Here is a 20,927-nt window from a genome sequence, read left to right on the forward strand (position 1 = left end):
TATATATACATATATTAATATATATATATATACATACACATATATACATACATATATGCATATATTAATATATATATGCATATATTAATATATATACACACATATATACATACATATATGTATATATTAATATATAAATATACACATATATACATACATAAACTGACAGACAGATTAAAATATTCCTATTCCTTCACAACTGTCACCTTTTTCTCTGATCACAAGTGCAGAAGACTGCTGTCTCTTCCACCCATTCATTTTCATTCAACGTACACATGCCTCAAGTAATGACAAATGTGTGCAATAATATATATAAAAATATATATATATATATATATATATATATATATATATATATATATATATATATATATATATATACATACATTTATATATACTCTCTCCCTTTCTCTATCTCTCTTTCTCTCTCTCTCACACACATACACACACACATTTATACATACCTTGACTTTACAAAATTACTGTAATAATTAAATGCTTTTAAATAGGTTAATTATCATAGCTAACTGTTTTTATTCTCCCCCATCATTAGTAACATTTAGTTAAATTAAGATCTTCATTTAAAGAATGTAAGACTGTTCCAAACATATTCTGGACATAAAAACAGAAGTTTGTCACAGGGCAGTTTTGTGCTATATATTTTATATAAATATATAATGCACACACACACACACACACACATGCATAGACTACTCCATATACAGTGATGGTGGAAAATTTCTCAGGAAAAAATGATTGGGAGTTGTCTCCACACACAACAACAATAACAAGTAACACATAAAATGAAAGCCACTGAAAGCATACTTATAAGTCCTATAATGGTAATAATGGGTATGGTTCTGACCAACACATAAATTGCATGGAAGAAGGATGTAATGAAGGGACCAATAAGTAGAAGTAATGTCACAATTTGGCATTCACTTTAAGAATAATAATGCTTCACTAACTTCCATGATGCTTTTCTTCTTTGTTTTTTGGGTTTTTTTTCTATTTCTTTACAATACAAATTACAATAGGCTAGCTACTAGCTAGCTAATCAGAGTCAAAGATTGGCTGCCAGGGTCAAAATATGTGGGTCGATCACTTCAGAAACTCTTCTGCCACCAATGCGCTGTAAAGAGAAATCATATATTTCATTTTGTTTTGTTTTGCTTAGTTGGGTAATTCTTTTTTTAAATCTTAGACATTAATCGGCGAAACTAAAATATGACCATCACCATCATCATAATCATCATCGACATTATCATCACCAAATAATGTCTGTTTTCCATGCTGGCATGGGTTGGACGGCTTGACAGAGCTGGCAAGCCAGAAGACTGAGCCAAGTTCTATTGTCTGCTTTGCTAACCACTTTACAGAGTGTACAGGGTACTTTTTACATGGCGCTGGAGAAATCACTAAGAAGCTTGCAAGACAAGACAAAGGCCCTTCAACCGAGAGGGGAAGTAGTATTGAGAGAGGTGGCTATCATGCCAAGTGATGAGAGACAGAAACAGGTGTCTTGCTGTAGAGGAGATACATAGCTACCCTAGTCAGAAAAGGGAGGAGAGATAGAGAGAGAGAAAATGAGGGAGAAGATGGTGGTAAAAATATGTCAGGGTACAGCAGGGTGAGTATGAGTGGTACAGAAGATTGGACAGGGTAAGCAGGCAGGGAGTTTGCAAGAGTGTGAAAGGAGAGTGAGAGACAGATCTGTCGTTCTTTAGAATCCATGTCAGCCCAGGTCAAGCAGACCTGTGAATAATGGTTTCTTTTAATGGCTATTGTGTTTTTAAGACAATAGGGTAAGATTTGAAGGATAGTTTGGTTGCAATTTCTAGTGGCTTGAGGAGCCATACAGAAACTCCTTTGATATTATATGACATTTGTTAGCTCTGCCTGAGTAGACAAATAATGAAGAGAAAGGCAACCAGAAAAGAATTTCATAAGGATTCCTGACATATTTTCATTATGCACATGCTAGCATAAAGTGTATAACTTAACCATATATAATTCCAATTTTAAAGATAGGAAGAAAAGTTTTGAGGAAGGTCTGGTAACTGCATTGAGCAAGTAGAATAATTACAATGATGCTTTCGCAATGAATATAAGATTATGTATGTATATAAGTATACATGGAAAGATACATGTATGGAATCTTACGTAATTTTCATTGATTTTTTGTTGTGTTTTTTTTGTCAGGCATACACCATTGTCTGAAAAATGAAAGCATGAACATGTAGTTTAGATGTCTGCTTTTTAAATAATGTTGTTTCAAGGTAAGAGTCTTGCACAATAGCCTTGAGCCAATCCAAGTCTTAAGAATTTAATCAACAAGACAGAGCCTTTGCAAATGTCCATCACTCTCTATTCATTCTTGGGTGAGACCTAACTTGTAACCTGGCTTACCACCTGGCTCATGGGTGCCTGGAGTAGAAACTATTATATTGCAAACATTCTGACCAGTTCTCTACCTTGAGGGTAGTACATGTTGATGGACTATGTCTTACAGTCATATGCAATGAGTCAGGATTCCTTTCCCACTTCCAACCCTCCAGTCTCAGATGGCCTGCAAAAGTTTCAGGGATTTTAAAAAGAAAATAAAACAAAAGAATGTATGGCTTTAATTATATTTAATTTGAAAATGTTTTCAACTAAACTCAAAATCAGTAGGTACATGTTACTGAACACATACTTCTCATTCGTTTTGGGTAATAACCACCAAATTAATTTACATTAAGACAAAATATTTTTTCATAAACAGGATTGACATGTTCGATATTAAACACACATAATGAGAAAGTGAATCCAATATTTTGCAAAGACAAATTCTTTTTGACATTAGATCCTTTTTGTAAGGATATAAAGTCATCCAAAAAGATTAATTGCAAAACTGACCTTGGTGGGATATGAACTCTGAAAGTTAAGAGCTGGAACAAAGATGGAACAAAAACTCAAAGCATTTTATTTCTGATTCTCTAATGTTTCAGTTGATCCACAATCCTTAATGATAATAATTGTTTCTAAGTTCAACACAAGCCTGAAATTTAGGAGGGGGTTACTGTTATTATATTTTATTGACTCCAGAAGAATGAAAGGCAAAGTTGATCTCAGAGAAATTTCAACTTAGAATGTAAGGAGCCAGAACAAATACTGCAAAGCATTTTGTCTGATGCTCAAACAATTCTGGCAATCCAAACACAAAGCTTGGGCTATAGCTGATTATATCAATCCCATATGTATTTTTTCAACCCTAGACAGATTAAAGATAAAAACTGACCTCCAAGGATTTCAAATCAGACCATAAAAAGATGTAACTAAATATTATGAGGTAACTTGTCCATCGCTCAACTGATTTTGCTGTCCATTACCTTTGTCTAATAATAATATTAAGTTGTAGGGGCATTCAGAGCACTGATGACCAAGTTCAAGAGATATGTCAAAGAAATTGGAATTGACATGAAAAATTGTTTAGGGACAGCAAGGATTTGGGGATTAGTGCTTAGGTATTGAGTATCTTTCATGATACGTACTAAGTCTTATAATTCATGGAAAGGGACTCTGAGAGACCTTTGACAATAGGTTGCTATCCACTTTCAGAGAATTAACTGGAGCAAGTAAGACCAAGATCTCTGAGAAGTATAATAATAATAATAGCAATAATAATAATAATAATGCCCTTAATGCTTTTTTAAGTAGAGACAGGGTTTTTGGTAACAGAAGGGTTACAATGAAATGAACTGACTTACTATTTCAGTGGTACTAAAACTTCTGAAATCATGTCCAAACAAAGCATACAAAGGCAATGTAAACATGAACATATGATATGAGGGTAACAAATTTCATACCTTATCTACTTGGCAATTATGTCTCAACAATACCAATAATAACAATGATTAATAATTACAACAAGTGATTCTAACATAGGCACATGGCCACAAATATTGAGGCAAGGTGATTAGTCAATTAAATTAGTCCAAGTACTTAACTGGTACTTTATTTTACTGATCCGAGAGGGATGAAGAGTAACTTTGGTAGGATTTGAACTCAGAATGCAAGAAGCAGGAACAAATGCTGTAAGGCATTTTGTGACATTCTAATGATTCTGCCAATCTACTACCCAATAATTTCCTACATAGACACAAGATCTCAAGTTTGTGAGGGAAGGGCAACTCATTACATCAACCTCAGTACTTCATTGGTACTTTATTGACCCCAAAAAGAGGAAAACAAAAGTTGATACAAAATGAAATACGAATAAAAATAACTGGGATTTACATCAAGTAAAAGGGTGGGATCGACCAAAAATGACAAACTTTATGTGGGAGAATAAAGCGATTGTTAATAAATAAAGTGTTAAAACTTTAAAAAATGAATTAGCAATAAATAAAAATAAATTTAAGGTAATAATACACCCCAATCATATTGTTATCCTGTAGTGAGATCCACAAAGGAAAGCTTCTGTACAATGAACCACATCCTTCATAAATTTGCATTGGAATTATGTCCTTCCATTGACTTGTTTGACTCATTCTAATTTGATCAGTCATCCACATACAATATACAATCTTAGTAGAGGAACAAACTTTTCTATTGTCAGTGTTTCCACAAATAGTATTTAAAGTGAAAGAGCCTTGCAATTCCAATATGTAGTCACTTCCCAGGGATCTGTGCATAATAGAAGCTACATGGTAGTACGTACATGGCATTGTTCTTTTATGGTGATATTTCCATAAATTGCTAACATAACATTTCTCTATCATAGGCTCAATTAGATGCTAGCAACATTTTATGGAAACAAAGTAATACTCCATAATGGCCTAAATCACTACTCTCTGATGAGTCAATAAGACAAGGCCCCAACTTGGAGTCTATTACACAATAAAGCACTGTCCTCAATTATGTTAGCAGTTATTCCTCTCGATTGCATAAAATATTATGTCAACATGAATTGCACCAATACATGATAGTACTCCTATATGGCCAACACTATACAGTATGTTTTAAACTGTGTAACGTATTTACTATGAATAAAACTTACCTGGAATATTCATTGTCTTGACTTCAATTTCATCATCCAACATCTCAGAAGTTTGTTCCTCAAAAGTTTTCCATTCAATGCTCTCAGCAAACCTGTAGCAGAAGTAGAATAGTGACATTTCAGCTATAGGGATACGCACAGAGATATTGGGATACACACATGGTTATAGAGAGAGAGATACACACAGTAACTATTAATGACAATCAAAATTTCATGGAGAAATCAGGAGCTTCTACAAGATCTTCAACCTGCAAGAAATAACAGTTTAGTTTCTCTCAAATCACGCCTAAATGAGTTAAATAAAGAAAGACAATGTATTGCTGATACTCAGAGACAGGGTGATTACAGCAGGAACATTTTTAATCATACTCAATCAGAGTTAGACAACAACAACAGCACAATCAGAACTCTCAACAGACTGTAGCTGTCATGTAGCAATACTTCTGCCATGGGGACACAAAGCCCCCCCGCCACTTCCCCCATGCCACTATGTTATACACTGCAATCTATATAACTCACTAATTTATACAATTAAAATTCAAGTATTAACACAAATATGACTAGAAAGCCTATTCTTCATACTTATTAATATTTATGACATAATTTTAAAAAGTTTTACAATATTTTCAAGAGATATTTTATTGAAATAAGCTTTATATTATAAGAGATTGTAGCGCACTTCTCTCTCTCTCTGTTATATATACATGGATGAGGACGTAGTGGATAACAGCTAGCCTTTGGCCGCATCTTTGGACCCTGTTGTGTCCACCACTCTGATTGGTTGGTATTGGTGCATTTTGCCTCCTGTTCTATTTCGTGCCAGGGTGCAACCGAACCAATCGCAGCCTTCAGAAAAGGCTATCCACGCGACCTTATCTGAATGCTGCGATTGGTTGGGTTGCACCCTGGCACAAAATAGAACAGGAGACAAAATGCGCCAATACCAACCAATCAGAGTGGTGGACACAATAGGGTCCAAAGACGCAGCCAAAGGCTAGCTGTTATCCACTTGTCTGCATCCATGCATATATAACAGAGAGAGAAGTACTCTACAGAGCCCCCCACCAGTCATTTTGTGTAAGACCAAATAGATGATAAAGGATGAAATAACTGTAGCGAAAAGGAGAAAGAGCGGTTGGTCATGAGGCTGGCACTGGGTCACCATTTTGTAAATGTCCATGTGAACGTCAGACTGCATGTTGGAATCACGTCAGGCATGACCGCATGATCACGTCGGGATCACCAATTGTAGGAAGTGAGGTTGGCACTGGATAGGTGCCTCACAAATCCTTACATAATCGTGGAAGGAAAATAGCGGAACAAGAATATCCGAACAAACAACAATATTTATTTTCTGTCTGTACAAGCGTTACATCTCTGGACAATGAGTAGGCAGGCCACCTTGGTGTGCAAGCAGCAGAGTCGGTTTAATCACAAATGTGAAGGCATTCTTCACAGGTTAGCCAACGTCGTGTGACACCTTCAGAACTCCAGCTACACAGAGCTGGTCAAGTTGCGTGCAGCTCGGTCGGCAGCAAGGGCAAATAGAGAGGATGGTGGTCAAGCCTAGCGGCTGCTGATGAATGGGCATGCACATAAGGGGTTTCTGGAAGGCTCTAATCCCTGCGCATGAATGGATGAAAATCCCAAAATAGTGATTGGAACCAGGTGTCACTACAAGATCATATCATAGGATAATACACACACACACACACACACACACACACACACACACACACATATATATATATTATATATAATTGATTGAAACAGTTACAAGTGAAGATGATTAATTTGCTGTTAATAATAAACAATTATTAACTTTCTAATCTCCATTTCTTTTTCTTTGTGTGTGTATGTATATATATATATATATATGAACATGACAGCTGGAAATCTGGAGAAGATTGCAGAATCAGAATATCACATCAATGCTTGTCTAGAACAAAATCATTTTCTAAGTTTATATTTTACTTGAAAGATCTTTGATTTTCAGCCTTCCATAGAGAATATACTATGCAGTAGTAATAATAATATACAGAATCACTCTGTGTACACACTGATACACCTTCTAAACTCGCCCTCTCTCAAGACTATCTACTTCACCACTTTACATGCAAAGTTGGCAAGTGTGGAAAGATCTTTGGGCACTTTAGTTTAATAAAGTGATTGAACTTGACAGTGTTCCTTCTATCTTCCTTGACACTTTATTATTTAAACTGGTCATATATGTCCCAAATATTCTGCCTGTTTTATGTTTAAACTGGCCAGACCCAGACTCTTACACCCACCCTACAATGTCATTCTAAAAATTTACTCTCACATAAAAATCTCAAAGTTACAAGATAATGCATGATGACTTCAAAACAATGTGAATAAATACAAATTAAATTTGACAGAATAGTCTGAGTCCTAAAGTGTTAAACAATATGCTCTGAAATGTCCACTGTCCTCACAAAACACTTCAACCTTTTTCTCTCAACAATGGACCAAAGGAAGTCTGCCTCAGTATATTTATTCCACCTAGAACAACTGATAGACCTTTTTGACTTTCCCAACTACCAGCCTATCAAGTGCACTTCTAACATTTCAGTAATGACAGAAACCATCACAAACAGACCAACCACATTATTCATCATCTTGAGTTGATTTCTTTCCACAAAGGACGCCAGTGTGGTTTCTATAGAGCCAGATCTACCAGACTTGCTCTCCTACATCATGCACAATTTGTCTCTCTTTCATTACTTTTCTTCCTATTTCTCTGCTCACAGAGAAACAGATGATGAAGAAATGAATAGTCTCGAGTATGCTGTGCTGTTTATGACTAGTCTAAACTTAATTATCTAAGACAACACCACAGCAACAGTGACCTCCACATATAAAACTTAATCAAAACAGTCATATAAGCAAAGGGATCATTTCTATAAAGTGCTCTTGCAGATTATCTCAGTAATGAATTACATTGACTTCATTATCACAACTGGAAACTTTAATGAATAAGTTGGGCGACATCCTGATGGATACTCCAACATACATAGAGATATAATACAAGCAATGTAAAGGTAACCAAAGCTTTTGTAGTTTTATGATACAAATGACCTAACCATCAGTAACACTAACTGCAGGAGGCTGACCAGCCATCATTTCACCAACCAATCAGATGAATGTGCAAACCAGATAGACTTCATACTCACCAAGAATGAGCTTGGCAGTTGACTACAAATATTGAATTTTTACCTGGTGAAGAATGTAACATACAATATAGAACAGTGATTAGTGTCAACAGAATAAGAGTTAGATGGACCCAGAGATACAAGACAATTTGGAGAAGGAAAATACAGAAGCAGAAAGATCTCTTTGATATATTCATTAGTAAGTACTTCAAAGAAGTACTAGATAAGGAATATATGAAGAAAAGTGAGACAGAGACCTAATAACATAGAGGATGAGAGTTTATGTAAGGCAAGCTGATGTGAGCAGTAGACCAAATCTGTAGATGGAATGAGGTTGCAGCTAGAAGGAAGGTGATATATTGGTGGAATGGCATGGTAAATGAGGCCATAAAATAAGATAACCTTGGAAAGATTTGGAATAAAGTAAGGAGAGCAAGGGACAGTAGCAAATAGCTTAAAGATTAAGTCAGATGGCAGGTATATACAAAATGGAGAGAAGTTGAAAAAGTAAGAAGTTTGCAAAAGCTAATCAATGAAAGAATGAAGAATAAGAGGGGGCTGAGGACTGATCCTTGGTGAACCCCTATTTCTGCTCAGAATTCTCTATACTCGTTACCAACCCTCACCTTACTGACAGCATCTCTGTACAGGGCTTGTACATCTCTTACCAACCACTCGTCTATCCCCAGTTTTCACATTGACCACCAGATAAGGGACCAGGGGCCTCTGTCAAAGGCTTTCTCCAAGTCAACAAAAGCCAAGAACAGAGGTTTATCTTTGGCTAGATATTTCTCCTGCAGTTGCCTGACCAGTGGTGCTTCTGCCAGGCACAAAACCAAATTGCATCTCATCTAGGCTAACTTTCTCCCTAATTAGTTGGGCTATGACCCTCTGTAACTTTCATCACCTGATCCAATAATTTGATACACCTGTAGTTATTTCTATCTAAAGCATCACCTTTACCTTTGTAGCAGTTAACTATGGTGCAGTCATTGGGTATGACTCCTTCATGAACTACCTGATTTACAATGCGGGTGACAAGACCATACCCACACCACCCGATATTTTAAGCATCTCAGCAGTGATTCCTGATTGGCCAGGTGCTTTCCACCTTCATATCCCTAATTACTTTATTTACCAGGGTCCTGTCAATTCGGGTAGCTGATCCTCCAATTGGGTCAACCCTTGGCAGACTCTCCTCCTCCCGTTCATTCTCCACATTCAGCAGTCTTTCATAATGGCATCTCTAAGCCTCTTTCTTTGCAGAATCATTAAACGCAAGGGCACCATCATCCATATGGACACATTTCTCTATGATTTCACAGTTTGCTCTCACACACTGTCTTGCAATCCAAGATACTTCAGTTCTTTGGTCCTCGCGTTGCTGAACATTGGCAAACTTCTTCTTTTCTGCTACCTCCTTGGCTGTATATACCTGTCTCCTAACTTCCCTTTCAGCTGTCTGATACATTCTTCTGCTACCAGGACTTCCGGGCTTGTTTCTTTGCTCTAATGGCCCTGTCTACAGTATTGTTCCACAACCATGTTACCTTAGGTCTGAAAGGGACTTTGCACCAGCCACAAATTTGGTCTGTGGCGCTCAGCAAGCTGTCTCACAGGAATTCCCAGCTGCCTTCTATGTCACAGGACTGTAGCTCCGTATCATCAAATTTCTCCATAAGAATATCCCTAAACCTCTGACCATGTGAAGGGTTCTTAAGCTTCCAAGTCCTTCTTTTCCAGATTGATTTGCTTTCTGGTATCCTTCTGAACTTGAGTCTAAAGTCACTAATAACTAGTCTATGTTGGGGGTACATTCTTCACCAGGAAGAGTCTTTGTATTTAAGAGCAACCATGCATCTCACTGTCTCGTAAGAATGAAATCAATCTGGCAAGCAGAGTCACCTGATTGATAGATTATTAAGAGGCTAGCTGGCTTCTTGAAGTTGGTGTTGCAGATCAACAGGTCATTCGCATCGCAGAACTCCAGGAGCCTAGTTCCCCCTTCATTTCTAGTACCAATTCCATGGCCCCCATGTACACCATGGAAGATACCAGGTTGCTGTCCAACACACCCATTAAAATCTCCAGCCACAAAGATGAGATCATTGTCACTCATCTTTGAGGTAGCCTGCACAAGAATATCATAAAAGTGATCCTTCTGTTCATTTGATAGGTCTGCTTGTGGGGCGGAGGCAGAGATAATTGTAGCTATACCATTCTGCAAGACTAGCCTGAGTTTAAGTACTCTATTACACACCCTCACTACTTCTATGACCTTATCTACCCATTTCTATGCAAGAAGTATGCCCACACCCCCTATTCCATCACTATTACCTTCCCAGAAGAGTTTATACCTATGTGCTTTGCCTGGGAGGACCCTGGCTGAAGCTCCTCTCCACCTTACCTCTTGTACGCAACATACATCAACATGTCTCCATTCATGAATCTCTACAATCTCACTAGACCTACCTTTCAATGTGCCTACATTTACAGTGCCAACTCTGAAAACTGGAAAAGAGACATAGGAGGTAACACAGAAAGGAGAGATGCTATTCAGCACCTGTAAAGAAGATTCCTATGATCATTTGGTAACAGACGTCATAAAAGTTGTTCTTGCTTTTAACCTACATGTTAGAACTGTTACGGTTGTTGCCTCTACTGGGGTGTGAGAGTAATGAAGCATTGTATATGAAAGTGTTTGGGGCATTGTAAATATAAGCATTATAAGCATTATAGGTGTAAACATTACTGATGCTGCACATATAAATATTTAAAAAAAGATGGGGGGGGGGGGGGTAAGTGGGCTGCTATTTGGTTTAGTTAGTCAAGAGACGGTTGGGCGAGAAAGGAAAGGGCGGTAAGATTGCCAATATAAGAGGAGAGAGGGGAAGAGCAACTGGATGTCCAGTAAGAGAAACGAGATTTCCAGTATTGGTGGTGGGGTGGGAAAGGGTGGGTGCAACCATGAACAACAGGGTGCCATTTTAAGGAGCAGAGGATACAAGTAAAAATTATTTTAGAGCAAAATACGAAATATGTATACACATGTAGCCAAGAAACAAGGTTAGTCATTTTAGGGGCAGAACAAACAAGAAATGAATTATTTTAGAGAATAGATGAGTTTGAATGAATGAGGTGATTAAAAACAAGAGAAATTCTTAGCTGTGCAAATTTTTGAGTGTCATCAAACAGCCAAACACTTGGAATAAACTAATGAAAGTCTGAGAGGTGGGGGAACAGGTGTGGAAGCAACAGCTGGAAATGGATGAAGATGGCACACTTTGCCCTAAGGGAGTAAGAGAAATAGCAGTGAGTAGCCACTGCAACCAGGAACAAGAGAGATACAGACAGGAAAGAAATTATTTTAGAGAACAGAACGAAATATGTAATCAAGAAACAAGGGAAGGGGTTATTTTAGAGGGAGAACTAATCATGCATTATTTTGTAGCTTTGAGATTTTGATGGTAACTGTTAATTTTTAGGAGAATATTGTAGTGTTGGTGCTCAAAGCCAGATCTGGCCAGTTTGAACATAAAACAGGTAAAATATTTTGGCCATATATGGCTGGTTTGAATGCTAAAGGATTGAGCTCAAAGTCTGCATTTTTGAAGGTCAAGGGTAAGTTGAGACCATCAATCCCAATATTTGACTGGTAATTTATTTTATCAATCCTGAAAGGATGAAAAGCAAAGTTGACATTGGTGAAAGTTGAACCCAGGATATTTACTGGAACAACAAATACTGTAAAGCATTTTCTCTAGTTGTCTATTCTACTAGATCAATACCTCACTGATAAGGATACAATTAATAACAATCATTTTAACAACTGGCACAGGACCTAAAATTTGGAGGAGAGGGTACTAGTCTATTACATTGACCCTGAAAGTATGAAAGGCAAAGTTAACCTCAGCAGAATTTGAACTTGGAACATGAAGATGGATGAAATGCCACTAAACGTTTTGTCCAACAACAGTATTCTACCAGCTCGCCACCTAAATAATATTAATGATAATAAAATGATTTATTATAGTTCAGTGTGCATGTTTGACAGAGTGTAAGCATCTTGAGAGAAAAGTTAGGCATAAGAGAAATCAGATGTGGTGTACAAGAGAGACGACTGCGCTGGTATGGTCATGTTATGTGTATGGACGAGGACAGTTGTGTAAAGAAGTGCTGATCTCGAACTGTGGAGGGAACATGTCGTAGAGGTAGACATAGGACAAGGTGGTGGAGCATGATCTTCGAACTTTGAACCTCACAGAGGCAATGACTGGAGACCAAGATCTTTGGCGATGTGCTGTGCTTGAGAGGGCCCATCAAGCCAAGTGCACCCATGCTGGTGGCATGTGAAGAACGTCTTTTGAATGTTGGTCCTCACAGAGGCAGAGTGGCTGAGTTCCTTTCGAGCGTTGGGTCTAACGGAGGCAAAGTGGCTGAGTTCCTTTCAAGTGTTGGGCCTCACGAAGGCAATGACTAAGACCTTTGGCATTATATTGTGCTTGAGAAGAAAACCCATCAAGCTGAGCAAAATCACAGTCGTAGCAGATACCAGTGTCACGCAAACTGGCACCTGTGATAGTGGCACGTAAACACAGCCTGGTGTCACGCAAATGGCACCCGAGCCGGTGGCACATAAAATCCCCCATTACACTCTCAGAGTGGTTGGCGTTAGGAAAGGCATCCAGCCGTAGGAAACCATGCCAAATCAGACTGGAGTCTGGTGCCAACCCATGCCAGCATAGACAACAGACGTTTGATGATGAACTTTCAGATTTTATAAAGAACTGAAAATGAGAAAAATATCAAGAATCAAGATTTTTCATAAAGCCTGAAAATAACTGATAATCAAAAGCCTTAAAATGACTGATAATCAGTGTCTCAAAAGAAAGTTACAACCTAATAAACAATTTAAAACCAATCGTTAGCAAGAGTAGTTTCCCCTGATCTGAAACTTTCACTCTAATTTCAGCAGAGTGGTTAATAGTCTTTCGACAATACAATACATTGAATAACTATTTCAGAATACACATCGTATTTTAATGTAATTACAGGAATCCCCAACATTCTGAAAGCATTGTCTTCCTGAAAATGTAGCCATAACATTAAGTTTCATATCACAAAACATATTTTCCCATTTTATAAACAAACTTTGGAAGCGTCAAATGTGTTTAGTATTGTACAGACAAGAAAGTAAATTTCAAAAGGAGTATAGCCATGAAAACAGCAGAAAGATTGGATATTTTACCCTTATAAGATGGAAAAAAAGTTGCCAACAGATGGCTAAGAGATTCGAACCCATACCCCTCAGATACCGGCTGAGTACTCTTCAATTAAGCTAAATGGCTTGATTGACTCCATATAACATACACTGGCCAAAATAAGTTTAAGACCAATGGTAATAATTCTATTCCTTCATTAATATATTTTTAACAATACTGTATAAAATTATTTTATTTTTTACAGTCTATGTAGTATTTTCTTCTCTTTCGAATGATATAGGTATAATATATCTTTCTACAATTTGAATAATTGTAATGCACAATTAATTCAATTGATGCAAATTAATAAACCAAATGGGTGGTCATATGGCTGGTAATACTGTAGTTTTGTTTAATAATCAAGCATTGTTATACATTAATTCACTATGGGAAAGTGTCATAACATCAGCCCAGTTACTAGATCAACGATTATGTTGCTTCATCAGCAAAACGTGTCCTTCATGAACATTAGCAAGCAATTAGGATGCAGCAAAATGGCTTGTGTTCAAGTATGGAAGCTTTGCCAAGCCACTGGTCAATACAAAGATCAGCAAAGAATGGGTGCTCCGAGAAAAACAACAGTACAGATGGATCAACGAATTCATAGGCTCTCTGAAGGTAACTGAATGCTAACAGCAGTGGACATTTGCAAGCAATTATCTGATGAAACTGACATCAGCTTTATGCCACAAACTGTCAGAAGCCACCTAAAAGAATTTGGACTGTTCAGCCAGATCACTCGAAAGAAGCCGATAATTTCTGAGATGAACTGGCAGAAGTGGATCAAGTTTGCTAAAAGCCATATTGAATGAACAGTGGAATACTTGTCAAAAGTTCTTTAGAGTGACGAATCCCACTTCTCCATTTTCTGAATCAGACGATGGAAAGACTTATGTTAGATGCTGTCCAACTGAAGAATTCCATCCTGAGTCTCTCAAGAAAATGGCACAAGTGGGAGGTGGGGAGCTAATGGTGTGGGCCACGTTCAGCAGCTTAGGTGTTGGTCCAAATGTTAAGGTTGATGGCAGATTGAACAGTGCAGACTATCTGCAATTAGTAAATGAAAATGTGCTGCCATATTTAAATAATCAGATGCCACCAGCATTTATTTTACAGCAGGACAATTATCCCATTCATAAGGCTAGGAAAGCTTTGCAACATTTTGAGCACAATAACATGGGGCCTGTGCAGAGCCCAGATTTGAATCTGATAGAAAATTTATGAAATTATGTTGCTAAAAGAGCTCATGCTAAAAAAAAGCAACAAATTTGTCCCAATTATATAATTTTATTGAAGAAATATGGCAGCACATACCAAGTGATTTTTGTGCTCATTTGTCAAACTCCCATGTCCTACCATTGTAAGGCCATAATTGAAATTAATGGCTATGGAACTAGATACTAATAATAAATTTTTGTTCATTGATCATTTGTGCCATAAATTTTCAATTTAAACAAAATAATGTTGGTACAGTCTTAAACTTATTTTGCCAACAATTTTTAACCATTTGAATTAATTGCACATTAAAATTATTCAAATTGTAGAAAGATATATTTTACCTATATCATTCGAAAGAGAAAAAAATTCTACATAGACTGTAAAAAGTAAAATAATTTTATACAGTTTTGTTAAAAATAAGTTAATGAAGGAATAGAACTGTCATCATCGGTCTTAAACTTATTTTGGCCAGTGGAGGAGTCAATTAAAAAATCAGTTACATGTTATGAAATTCTACAATACAAGATTTTCAGAGATACAATGCCTCCATAACACAAGGGATGCTGTACCATTAAATCTGACATGATTGACATTACTAAACATGAGGTGAATATCCAGAGAGTTTATATACATTTAGATACATACAGTTGATTGATAATAAATTAATAGGTTAAACTAAAACAACTTAGAACTTCAATCTTATCTTCTATTACAAAATATTTCCATCTCAACTTTCAAGAACTTTTACAATAAAATTTACACCATTACTTTTACATTGAAGGCTCTTGACTGTCACACACTACACTTAAACAAACTGCAATGTACTTTCATCCTACCCCTAAACTTTCTTCTTCACATACTCATGCCAAGTTTCTACAATATAACAGCTTGTCTAAAAGGTATATAATTTATTCAATTATTCACTAAAGATACATTAATTTTCATTAAAATTTCTCCTTAAAATCATTGAAGAGTATCTGGTGTTTCCTATCAATTATCTTCAAATAACACAGCTAGAATAAGACAGCTCCACTCACATATTTACTTGCAAATACTTTTCTTCTATTTTATTTTTTTTATATAACCCATTTTATACAATTTTGTTAAAGATAAGTTAATGAAGGAATAGAACTGTCATCATTAGTCTTAAACTTATTTTGGCCAGTGGAGGAGTCAATTAAAAAAATCAGTTACATGTTATGGAATCCTAAAATACAATACAAGATTTTCAACTAATAATGTTGAACAAATGTAATATATTGCAATATATCATGGGCAGATCCAACTTAGTTGAGCCCAAGACAGCAAATGAAGTAACAATAATTGTATATTAATGATTCAAGTAAATTGTTTGTTAGAAAGAGAGACAGAGAGTAGCTGTGAGATTAAAGACAAGAGTTCAAAATTTTTTACAACTAGTGTATAATTCTATTAGACATATATCAGCTTATGTCTATTGATCTGGTTAAAAGATACTTGCAATAGTGTTTCAGTACAATGATAAGCATTAAGAAGCTAAAACATTTGTTTGAAATATCTATAAGTGAGTGTAAAAATTATCAGACCCAACTCATGCTGATTAAAAAGAACAAAAGTAAAAACAGTTTATAAAACTTCTTAAACTTTCACCAATATAATTAGCATTAAATGCTTCAAGTCAATAGTATAGTTGCAATCAGAATAGAAAAGATTTTCCTAACAGTATACAACACACACACACCCATTGCTTTACCTTGCTTGCTGGAACTCAGAACTCCAAACTTCATAAAGGGTTAACTTGCCACTGTTTTTGAAACTGCGTACACTGGAGCTGAAACAAAATGAAAATCCAGAGCATGATGTTAAGAAGCTAAAGAAATGTAAACATCATCATCATCATCATCATCATCGTTTAACGTCCGCTTTCCATGCTAGCATGGGTTGGACGATTTGACTGAGGACTGGTGAAACCGGATGGCAACACCAGGCTCCAGTCTGATTTGGCAGAGTTTCTACAGCTAGATGCCCTTCCTAACGCCAACCACTCAGAGAGTGTAGTGGGTGCTTTTACGTGTCACCCGCACGAAAACGGCCACGCTCGAAATGGTGTCTTTTATGTGCCACCCGCACAAGAGCCAGTCCAGGGGCACTGGCAACGATCTCGCTCGAAAATCCTACAGGAGCCAGTCAGGCGGTACTGGCAACGGCCACGCTCAAAATGGTGCATCTCATGTGCCACCCGCACAAGAACCAGTCCAGGGGCACTGGCAACGATCTTACTTGGCTTGCCGGGTCTTCTCACGCACAGCCCATTTCCAAAGGTCTCGGTCCGTAGTCATCGCCTCGGTGAGGCTCAATGTACGAAGGTCTTGCCTCACCACCTCAGCCCAGGTCTTCCTGGGCCTACCTCTTCCACGGGTTCCCTCAACTGTTAGGGTGTGGCACTTTTTCACGCAGCTATCCTCCTCCATTCTCACCACATGTCCATACCAGCGCAATCGTCTCTCTTGCACGCCACAACTGATGCTTCTAATGTTCAGCTTTTCTCTCAAGATACTTACACTCTGACGGGTATTCACATTGACATTACACATCCAACGGAGCATACTGGCTTCATTCCTTGCGAGCTTACGTATGTCCTCAGCAGTTACAGCCCATGTTTCACTGCCATGTAGCATGGTTGTTCGTACGCATGCGTCATTCTCATAAAAAACAAAAATTGATAATTATAATGAATTTACAATGATTCATTTCACCATTTGACATGTTTAGTAAAGTACTCACAACACTATTAAGTCACTTCTCACAAACAAGACAATTCACCCTTCAATATGGTGATAGTAACCACAGGGCATAGGGCCAGCAACTTGTCATTAGGGAAAGAAGTAACTATAATATTATTTGAAAGTCATCCTTGAATTATTCAAACAATTGGAGGCAGTTTTTTTTCAGTCCCTCAATCCCTTATGCGCACGCGTGCATGCGTGTGTGTGTGTGTGTGTGTGTGTGAATTCTATCTTGTCACTCTTAGTGCTACTGGTAACATGTAACCCAGTACAACATGTTGCATTGTAGCATGATTGGGCCATCAAAGACTAAACTTACAACCCTACCAAGCTGCTTGCTAAGGGCAGTGGCTTTCATTAGATACTCAGTAGGATAAAAATAAAACCTGTCGAAGGATGGATGTACTCAGGAGAGGCAAGGGCTATCCAACAAATGGGAATGAGAGATGCTCTAGTCTATGTTTAGACAGCTCGCTAAGAAAATAAAATTCTGAAACAACACCCACCTCATTGCAAAGCTAGAGATCTTGTTCTTGCTGGTTTCTGGACTATTTGGCTTTGAAGATGAGAGTCTTAGTGGTATTGTGTTGTGTAAACTACTTCGGCTTTAAATTTCAGCATGGGCATTGCTAATAGCCATTGTCTTTAACACGTCTAGGAAAAGATAATTTGTCAGTAATGGTCATACTTGTCTACAAGTTGACAGCCACCGAGAGAGAGAGAAAGTGTGTGTGTGTGTGTGTGTGTGTGTGTGTGTGTGTGCGCGTGCATATGTGTGCATGTATTTATGCTTACATTAGTACAATACACACACACATGCCTGCACAATATACATTTGTACAAAAGTGCAGTAGGCAGTATTGCTGTCAATTCTGTCAACATATTGTTCAGGCCTTCATGTCTTCAAAACTGTGTGGAATATGTGATCCCTTACTTGATAAACAGGTGAGTTAGCATCACAATTTTACAATTTAAATTTATTTTTAAGTCTCAAAATTAATAGTATACATGTATGAATTTTCTCACCTCACAGAGACATAATACTAATACATATATTTAAAATATGTGTATATAAGATACACTGTACATATATTTAGTTTTAAATATCTTACTTTAAACAACCAGATATTTTATGGAGGGCTTCAATATAGTTTCGCATTTTGTTTTTAAAAGTTTCCTTGGAATCCAATTTTATGCTGAAATTTCTCTGCAGAAGGATTATCTGTGAAAATGTAACAGCATATTAATCCATCAATATTGTCACATAACAGAAACAAAATATATACCAAGAAATTAAAATAACCATAAAATCATAAATATGAAACAATTTAACAACCAATGAATACAATGATATAATAATCTACTTACAAATATTAATGAAGAAATAGGATGTGAAAGTAAATTACACAAATTCCTTATAATTTCAGTGAAACTGAACAATGATGTAACTGAAAATCGGTTTCAAAGGATTCATCCTAGATTCACAAAACCTTATATTTTTCTTAGTTTGTTAAACTCACCAGTACAGATTTTATTTAAGAATAGGTTTACAAGCACTGTATTAATTTCACCCTTCAGTATTCAGATTACTCTGTCAAATGTAATACTTATCTATTCACTTTGTTTTTGAATTAATCATGTTTTATTGCATAGCTTTGAGATTTCCATTTTGTGATTGCTATTTTTAGAATATCAGTGTAGAGAAGTGGAAGAGGCCAGATCAAGCTGGTTTGAACATAGAACAGGTAGAATATTTGAGTTAGATATGGCTCCAGGGGAAGAAACTAGAAGTAGTTGATGGCTTCCGCTACTTAGGCGACCGAGTTAGTAGTGGGGGTGGATGCTCTGAGAGTGTTACCACTAGAATAAGAATAGCCTGGGCAAAGTTTAGAAAGCTTCTACTCCTACTGGTGACAAAGGGCTTCTCGCTCAGAGTGAAAGGTAGATTGTATGATGCATGTGTGTGAACTGCCATGCTTCACGGCAGTGAAACAAGGTCCGTGACTGTGGAGGACATGCGTAGGCTCAAAAGAAATGAAGCTAGCATGATCCACTGGATGTGTAATGTCAGTGTGCACTCACGGCAGAGTGTAAGTACCCTGAGAGAAATGTTGGATATAAGAATCATCAGATGTGGTGTGCAAGAGAGACGTTTGCGCTGGTATGGTCATGTACTACAGATGGATGAGGAGAGCTGTGTGAAGAAGTGTCACTCGCAAACAGTTGAAGGAATCCGGGGTAGAGGAAGACCCAGGAAGACATGGGATGAGGTAGTAAAGCATGACCTTCGAATCTTGGGCTTCACAGAGGCAATGATGAAAGATCAAAACCTCTGGAGATATGCTGTGACTGCGAAGACCCGGCAAATAAAGTGAGTTCACGGCTGTATCCTACACCAGTTTCGCATAACCAGCACCAGCCCACTCAAAAGTAATTTGGATTGTAGGGTGACCTGCTGTGCTTGAGGAGACCTATTGAGTCAAGTACATCAACATCAAAATAGAAATCAAATGGAAATTGTAGTTGTGATACCCATGCCAGTGGCACGTAAAAGGCACCATCTGAACATGGCTGATGCCAGCACCATCTTAACTGGCTTCCGTGCCGGTGGCACGTAAAAAGCACCAACCGATCATGGCCATTGCCAGTCTCCTCTGGCCCCTGTACTGGTGGCACATAAAAAGCACCCACTACATTCACGGAGTGGTTGGCGCTAGGAAGGGCATCCAGCTGTAGAAACACTGCCAGATCAGACTGGAACCTGGTGCAGCCTCCTGACTTCCCAGACCCCAGTCAAATCATCCAACCCATGCTAGCATGGAAAACGGACGTTAAACAATGATGATGATGATGGCTGGTTTAAACCTTTAGTGTTCAGACTGGTGAAAACCAGCTGAAAATAATTCCCCTTTATTTGTTTGAACTGGCCAAATCTAGCTGTGTCTAATTCCTCTGAACTTAGTGAAAGTGATTTCCTTGACAGAGTGATACTGTCAAGGAAATCACTTTCACTAAGTTCACTGTCACTCTCAGGGTCAGAATCTGATGCGCAGGTTTCATCTTCAAGTTCTTCTTCCAGAATATTCACCAACTGACGGAGTATCACTTCACCCTCTGTCCACTTCGACTTCATGATTCTAGCTTCCATTGTCCATCCATGTCCTTCATCTCAAGGCTTTACAATGTTTGCAAGCTTCCATATCCCGGTTGGGAAGTTGCTTCGCCGAACATGTTGCTCAAGGACATTTCTACATGGGAGTAGAGAAGCAAGATCAAATTGCTTAGATTTTGTGAAATCATCCTTCCCACCACACTCTGCTCACAAGGTTGTGAACCACAATGTATTCACCTTTTTTGTCCTTTTGTGACCATACAGCACATGTGAACCTCTCCAGTTCTTTCATTACCTCCTTATCAACTTCTCAAGACTCCCCTAACTTAGAGAATGCTTTCTAGAATGATTCACCTG

General features: G+C 37.6%; 1 protein-coding gene across 3 annotated transcripts in view; it reads right to left on the reverse strand.

Moving 5' to 3' along the window:
* Positions 1–420: 420 nt before the first annotated feature.
* Positions 421–20,927, reverse strand: part of LOC106870831 (N-terminal EF-hand calcium-binding protein 1) — a 125,627-nt gene continuing 105,120 nt past the window's right edge. Inside the window, exons 9-13 of one of the 3 annotated variants that reach the window (XM_052970315.2) lie at positions 18,571–18,680; positions 16,426–16,503; positions 5,042–5,133; positions 2,164–2,216; positions 421–1,132 (exon numbers count right to left, since the gene is read on the reverse strand). In XM_052970315.2, the coding sequence (XP_052826275.1) occupies positions 1,064–1,132; positions 2,164–2,216; positions 5,042–5,133; positions 16,426–16,503; positions 18,571–18,680 (402 nt within the window). In that variant the 3' untranslated portion in view covers positions 421–1,063. Of the gene's footprint in view, positions 1,133–1,157; positions 2,217–5,041; positions 5,134–16,425; positions 16,504–18,570; positions 18,681–20,927 lie in introns of those variants that run through there. The other 2 variants (XM_014917055.3, XM_089358088.1) reach the window with 2 other exon arrangements.

Source organism: Octopus bimaculoides, chromosome 1 (genome assembly GCF_046866305.1).
Source record: "Octopus bimaculoides isolate indiv1 chromosome 1, ASM4686630v1, whole genome shotgun sequence".
Taxonomy (NCBI): Eukaryota; Metazoa; Mollusca; class Cephalopoda; order Octopoda; family Octopodidae; genus Octopus; species Octopus bimaculoides.